The sequence below is a fragment of the Apium graveolens genome, chromosome 11 (genome assembly GCF_009905375.1).
Source record: "Apium graveolens cultivar Ventura chromosome 11, ASM990537v1, whole genome shotgun sequence".
Taxonomy (NCBI): domain Eukaryota; kingdom Viridiplantae; phylum Streptophyta; class Magnoliopsida; order Apiales; family Apiaceae; genus Apium; species Apium graveolens.
The window spans coordinates 85,332,403-85,340,692 of NC_133657.1; the positions used below are offsets into that span (position 1 = coordinate 85,332,403).

An 8,290-nucleotide genomic window follows, 5' to 3' on the forward strand; every position below is an offset into this window, starting at 1 on the left:
TAGTGAACTTATTCCCTAATAAGCACCTACATACTAGCTATAGTGTCACCACACAAATGCCTATGAGAACAGACATCCTCCTGAAGGGAGCAAGCATAGTATGTACCAATCTTTGCGGATCCACTAACATCCGATTAGTTATCCTATGATCAGGAACTGTTTAAGTCTAGAGTTATCATCTTTTAGATCTCACTATTATAATCTCAATACAATTCTAGAAGCTTTACTCTAAACTATGGAACATCTTATTTAAAACACTTTAAATAGATAAAGCCCATAATAAAAACATAACAAGTCTTTTATTAATTTCAATGAAATCAAATAGGAATACAAGAAAGTTCTTCCTAACTCATCATACATGATTGGATTTAGGACAAACACTTTCAAGAGAAAGGTATAAAATCCCGGTAAAAGTTATGTGGTATTTTCCGATCATCCCGAGATTTAAACGGATGTTTAAATCTTCTTCGAGAGCTGAGTTATTGACATGGCATTCCAACCAAATAATTCATGATGGCCAGATGCGCCACCCTACCGACTCTCCTTCTTGGCGGAATATTGATTATAGGTGGCCTGCCTTCGGAAGTGAGCCAAGAAATCTTCGACTAGCTTTGTCGGCTGATGGTATTAAGCCACATAACAATGGGCTGACCAATCGGTAATCTTGTTGGTCGGTAGTATTGGTAACATATAATCTTCCTCCGTGGTTATGTATGAAGAGGAAATTTATTATGTTAACTATATTGGTCTCCGGTCCACATGAACCAGGTAACAACTTTGATGTGTTCTTATAACCGTTAGTTGATGATTTGAAAAATCTTTGGGAAGAAGGTGAACCGAATGTATACGATGCCTTCACAAAAACCTTTTTCACTTTAAGGGCGACTTTGTTATGGACGATTAACGATTTCCCGGTATATGGTAATTTGTCTGGATGTGTCAACAAGGGTTATTTGGGTTGTCCATTGTGTGGTAATGATACTGTTGCAAACTATTTACCTTATAGTAGGAAAATATGTTACCAAGGTCATCGTCGGTATTTTCCTAGGCATCATCCATACAGGAAGAAGAAGGCAGCCTTTAATGGTCAACAAGAGTTTGGACAGCCAAAGCAACCCCTTTCCGGACAAGAGGTGTTGGCACAACAAGAAAATATTAAATTTTCTTATGGAAAGGAAGTAAAGAAGTCGAAGAAGGTGGACTGTGCTTGGAAGAAGAAGTCGGTATTTTTTGAGTTGGAATACTGGAAATTTCATCATGTTCATCACTGCCTCGATATTATGCATATTGAGAAAAATGTGTGTGATAGTCTAGTTGGGACGTTACTGAATTTAAAACACAATTCCAAAGATAGTGAGGCATATCGGCTAGATATGATGGAAATGGGGGTTAGAACTGATTTAGCTCCAGAAGTAGGAGAAAAAAGAACTTATCTGCCTCCTTCCAGTTTTACTCTAATAAAACCTGAAAAAAGAAAAGTGTTGAAATCACTCTCATCAATAAAGTTTCCATATGGGCATTCCTCAAACATCAGAAATTGTGTATCCATGGCGGATTTAAAGATATTTGGGATGAAGTCTCACGACTTCCATGTACTCCTTCAACAATTACTCCCGGTCGCAATTCGTTCTGTACTTCCGAAGAATGTTAGAGTTAGCATAATAAGACTCTGCTTCTTTTTTAACACTTTATGCAACAAAATTGTTGACGTATCAAAACTTGATAAATTGCAAGACGATGTGGTATTAACCTTATGTGAGCTCAAAAAATATTTCCGCCTTCTTTTTTGATATAATGATACATCTAATAGTACACCTGTCAGGGAATTGCGTTTATGTGGACCAGTTTTCTATAGATGAATGTATCCATTTGAGCGTTTTAATAAAGTGTTGAAAAGTTACGTGTGAAATCGTTATTTTCCAGAAGGTTGTATAGCCGAAGCATACTTCAAAGAAGAATCTGTAGAATTTTGCGCTGAGTTTTCTAGAAATAGTTTCACAACTGCCAGTCTTCCGAAGGACCAAGGCAAACTTTATGGTCCATTATCGGCTGCAACTATTAAATCTGTTGAAGAGAAAGAACGAGATGAGGCGCATTTACACGTCCTCTTAAACAACAGTGAAGTGTTTCCATATATTAAGTAAGTCACTTTTCTTTTTCTTTTCTTGATTAATTTTGTATAAGCATTATTTTAGTTTGTAACCAAAAAATTTATGTATTTTCTAAGGATGCATAAGGAGTTGCTTGAAAAAATTTATGAAGGAAAAAAAATGACTATTCAGTGGATGATTGGGGAGCATAATAGGCTATTTGCTGATTGGTTTGAGAACAAAGTTATGACTGAATTGAACGAGAAAGTCGAAGGTGTTTCTGAAATGATAAGGTGGCTAGCAGGATAACCATCGTTTACTGTTTTGACTTTTGATGGCTATCTAGTTGACGGGATCCGATACTTCACAAAGGAGCGAGACGATGCTAGGGTTGTTCAAAATAGTGGAGTCTCGTTAGTTTCTAAGACTTTCCAAGTTTCTAGTGCTAAGGATTTAAATCCCGTAGAGAGTGATATGACATTTTACGGGAGGATTGAAGAAATATGGGAATTGGATTACCACTCATTTAAAGCCCTGTTGTTCTTGTGCAAATGGGCAGACGGTGACAGAGGCGTCAAGGCTGATGAACTTGGCTTCACACTTGTGGACCTTAGTCGACAAGGCCACAATAAATGACAAATATGTGTTCGTTGATCAAGTGAAACAAGTTTTCTATGTCGAAGATCCCGTTGATTCCAACTGGTCAGTCGTATTGACCTCAACGGCCAGAGACTATCACGAGATATACAATGATGATGATCTTGGAGACACAAGGTGGCGCCCTCCAAACCCGGGTCAGAAGTTTGGGGTCCACACACACATACACATACCTTATTTATAACCTGCTTATAACAATAATGAAGATAACAATAATATGCAATGACCCTATTTACCAACTACCACGGATCGCAACAGGCTAAAGTATGCACACAAGCCACACATCTACTTATATTACATACCGTTCAAATCCCAATCATTCAAACTCAAACTGAGTATTAAACTTTATTACAAACTTTTACAGACTTAAATTATTCCAAAAGAAGCCTACTAGCTCAGCTTTTTCAACCTGAACCCCTAGCTCTCGCGCTGGACTGGGGATCCTTGTTACCAACTGGTTCCTTTTTAGCTGGAAAGAATATAAACAACATCGCACAAATGAGCTAACTAGCTCAGCAAGTTACAATGACAAAACTGAGAATAATGATCATCAATAGAACATGATTATGATATCAAGTGAACAATGGATTATGATTTAGAATTGGATATTATACTTTTAATTTAAAAACCAAGGTTAGGCTGCTGATCAGTCACGCACTAACCCCGAGCAAGGCACACAACATTGTTCTAACTACTGGATCCAAGGCACACATTGGCCTAACTTGACCATTATATGGTCTGACCACGAATCTGGTCCACAATTTTATAAAAACAATCCAATTCTAACATAATAACTGAATAAGAAATAATAAATAATAACCAGAATCATTAACAACAATGAGTGTTTAACAATGAAAGGGTTTCAATCATTGTAAGGATCAATAAGGTAATTTCAAAGCATGGATGTTGGGTAATGAAAGAATTGGATAACAAAGGAATCAATGTTTCAGGGTTTCAAGGATTTGGTCTTTCAAAGCATAAGATATCATGGATTGAGTATATAAGTAATTCAGTTCAGCGTTTGGTATTTAGTTTGTATGTATTTATGGAGTAGTATCGTAGATTCGTGGTTCGTGTTTGGGTATACAACAATCAATGGTCTAGAAAGAATCAGGTTACATCTCAAGATCAATAACTGAAATCAGGGTTTAGGTTTCTGTGCTTCAAAGCACTTGCAATATCACAGGATTATCAAGTACCACAATATCTCGAGAAAGTTCAGAACACTTGCCTGGTACTAGCTTACTATTCTGCTCTCGCTTCCAATCACAATCGTCTTACTCCTCAACTACCTGTTTTCCTTTCCTACGCCTTGTCTCTTCTGCTCACATATCATAAACATCTATCAATAATCGACTCATAGAGTTCTATTCAACACATACTTCTATCTACCCTTCGTTTTACCCAAATCCGATTAACGGATTGAAAGTTATGTAATAGTCAAGTAAACACCGAATGCATAGACTGATAGTTAATCAACAATCACATATAGCACATAATACATCACTTACTCAATGATATAATATTTATAAAGAAGTCTCGGGTCATAAATAGGCTTTCGGGTATTTAAAATGATTTTTAAAACATTTATCGGAATTAAAACGGGTCGTTGGATCAATTTCGGGTTAATAAACAGGGTTCAGAAGCATCAAGGATCCCCTGTTCTTTGGAAGGGAAGTTGGCCAATTCTGGCTCCGAAAAAATTTTATACTAATTATCGAGCCTTGGAAATAATTTAGAATAATATTTTAAAGCTCGAAACTATTTTTCAGAATTTTTAAATCATTTTTAAATAATTATATCTAATTAAATAATTAACTAAAATCAATTAATAATTAATTAAATCAATTAATCAATTAATTTCCAAATTAATTGACCAATTAATCAATTAAAAATTAACTAAAATTAATTAACTAATTAATTCAGATTTATTTCTGAATTAAAAATAATTTTCGGAATTAAAATACTAATTTTTTAGAATTTTCAGAAATTAAAAACGAATTTTTATAATAAAAATAAATAGGAAATATGATTTTTAAACATTTTTAAAACAGGAATCCAATTTTTGCAAAGTCTGGAAACCTGGGGGACCAAACTTCATCGTTTTCAAAAGTACAGGGACCAAACTGCAATTTTGCAGTTCCAGTCGCCGGAAAAGTCGGGGGTGGCCGGAGAATTCACCTCCGGCATCCTCCCACCACCATCACCTCCATAATTAAACTACACAACACCAGGAACCTATATCTGCAATCAAAATTCATCAATAACCCCAGACTTGGCCAGAATTTGATCAAGAAACTCGCCGGTTTCCGGCGGGTTCGACGTAAACTTCAAAACACAACTCCCTTCTCTACAGACCTCGTTGATTCATGAAATTTGTACGACTAGATTGCAAATTTCACAGAGAATACAATACACTATACCACAACATCAATCTATTTCAGAATAAGAAACCCCCAAATTTCAATTAAGAACATTCATACGAGTTATAAACCCTAATTTTAAAATTCGAAAATCAAACTCAAATTTGAACATGTTATTGAACTCCAAATCAGACGTATAATATATCAAAATCATCAGGAAAACAAGCTCTACAACATGCAGTCATCAAATCAAACAAACAATCATCCGAACAAAAATTCATATTTTTAATAAATTTAATTCGAAAATAAATAAATTTCCAGAAAATAAACCTTTGATTTTGCAGTGAAACAAAGCTCAGAATCTGATAGAACACTTCAAATCCTTCGTTTTGGTTACTCAAGCTTTGAAAACAGAGATTGGTAACGCCTTCATTTTGCTGTTCGATTCTTAGAACAGTTTTTCTAATTTGGGTTTTTCTCTAAAAATTATAGAATTAACTATCTGCAAATGATTTTGATACGAAATAAAATACGGAAAAAGGCTATTTATAATTACGGAAAATTAGTATCCCGTTGGATCATTCCGGATATAAAACGGTACGTTTATTTATAAAAACTGATCCAAACGGTATCGGTTTTCGGGATAATTATCCAAATCAGTACAATTTGTACTGCGGTCTTGGTCTCAGCGCCTGGTTACACGTACTACGAAGTGATAATTGGGATAGTTTAATAAAAAGCTCCCGTTTATCGAAAATACGGGTTTTATTGATTTATCGAAACGAATATTGTATCGAAAATGTTACGCCGGGACCCGCGCAGAACAAACCGTACGCCGGATCGAAAAAGTTGAAACATGGAATATGCTCGGAATATTACAATTAGGTTAGGAAGGAGTTCTCGGAAGAGTTTCGGGTTCCAAAAACGTAACAACGGATGACGTCGATTGGTTCCCGTTTTTATAAAATAGATTTTAAATACTCGGAAAAAGATTTTATAAATTTCATATGATCCTTATAAATCCATAAATCAACATAAAATTAATTAGGAAGATATGACAATTATCTATGTTTTTTTTTGGACATATAAAAATTAAAATACTCAATTAATATTATTTTTGAATATCCAAGTACAGATAACATTTAACAATTAACTCACAGAATAGATACTGAACACACATAATAATTATTTAATAGAAAAATAATTACACGATATATCCCGGATATTACATCCTTCCCCCCTTAAAAGGATTCTGTCCTCAGAATCTCCTAAGAAAACAAATGAGGGTACTTTTCTCTCATATCACTTTCTAACTCCCAGGTTGACTCTTCAACCTTTGGGTTTCTCCACAATATTCTTACTAACTTTACCACTTTATTTCTCAATACTTTCTCTCTCTCCTCTAGAATCTCTATCGGACTCTCTACATATGACAAATCTGCCTGAAGCTCTATTAGCTCATATTCTATTACATGCCTGGAGTCTGGATTATATTTCTTGAGCATCGATACGTGAAAAACATTGTGAATGTGCTCCATGTGCGGGGGTAACGCCAACTCATAAGCTACTTTGTCAACGCGCTTTAAAATCTCAAAAGGTCCGACATATCTTGGACTTAGCTTTCCTTTCTTTCCAAACCTCGTTAGTCCTTTCCATGGTGATACTTTCAGTAATACCAAGCTTCCTTCTTCAAATTCCATGTCTTTCCTTGACTGATCTGCATATTTCCTCTGACGATCTTGTGCGGCTATCAATCTCTTCTGGATAATTTCAACAATTTCCTTTGTCTGTTGTACCAGTTCAGGTCCAAGTATCTTGCGTTCTCCTACTTCGTCCCAATATATTGGAGATCTACATTTGCGTCCATAAAGGGCTTCATAGGGTGGCATCCCAATGCTGGTATGATAACTGTTGTTGTAAGCAAACTCTACCAGAGGTAAATGTTCGTCCCAACTTCCTTTAAAATCAATAGCACAAACAAGTAACATGTCCTCGATTGTCTAGATCGTTCTTTCACTTTGGCCATCCGTCTGGGGGTGATAGGCCGTACTCATATTCAGTCTTGTTCCCAAACATTCTTGAAAACTCTTCCAAAATCTTGAATTAAACCTTGGATCTCGATCAGATACAATAGACACAGGAACTCCATGACGAACTACAATTTCCTTTAGGTACATATGGACCAACTTGTCGAGCAAAAATATTTCATTTATAGGCAGAAAATGAGCTGACTTGGTATGTCTATCCACTATAACCCAAATGGCATCATGATTAGCCCTTGTCCTTGGTAATCCAACTATGAAATCCATGGCAATATGTTCCCATTTCCACTCTGGAATCTCCAATGACTGTAACAATCCACTTGGTCTCTGATGCATAGCTTTACTCTCTGAAAGGTATAACATTTGCTAATCCATTCCGCGATTTCCCTCTTCATGTCTGGCCACCAATAATTCTTCTTTAAATCTCTGTACATTTTGGTACTCCCTGGATGGATGGAATACCTTGAATTATGTGCCTCCTGTAAAATTTCATTTTTCAGCTCCGTCACTGGTGGAATCCAAATTCTAGATGAAAACCTCAGAATACCTTGATCATCCTTTTGCGTGCATAACTCTTCACCTACCAAACGATTTATATCTTGATCCATTACATCTTCCTGACATTTCTTTATTTTCTCAAATAATTCTGGTTGGAAAGTCATACTGTATACTTTCGCTTCCTCACGCTTGCAAACTTTAATCTACAATTCCAATTTCTGAAATTCCTTATATATGTCTTCAGGTACTGATAACACATTCAACCTTTCCTTCCAATTCAATGCGTCTGCTACCACGTTCGCTTTACCGGGATGATAATTAATCGAGCAATCATAGTCTTTGATCAACTCTAACCATCTCCTTTGTCTCATATTAAGTTCCTTCTGTGTGAATATGTACTTTTAGCTTTTGTGATCCGTGAAAATCTCGCACTTTTCTCCATACAAATAATGTCTCCAAATCTTCAAAGCGAAAACTATGGCTGCTAGCTCCAAATCATGAGTAGGATACTTCTGTTCGTGTGGTTTCAATTGCCTTGACGCATACGCAATCACCTTTTCGTGCTGCATTAGAACACATCCTAATCCTTTGTGAGAAGCATCACTATAAATTACGAAATTCCTTGATCATCTGGAAGTGA

At 35.9% G+C, this 8,290-nt stretch overlaps 1 protein-coding gene across 1 annotated transcript; it reads left to right on the forward strand.

The window, feature by feature from the left end:
* The first annotated feature begins 521 nt into the window (after positions 1-521).
* Positions 522-2,726, forward strand: LOC141695657 (uncharacterized). Its single transcript, XM_074499887.1, has 5 exons — positions 522-624; positions 802-1,755; positions 1,927-2,140; positions 2,228-2,364; positions 2,437-2,726. The coding sequence occupies exons 1-5, from the start codon at positions 522-524 to the stop codon at positions 2,724-2,726; spliced, it is 1,698 nt and encodes a 565-aa protein (XP_074355988.1).
* The last annotated feature ends 5,564 nt before the right edge of the window (positions 2,727-8,290 follow it).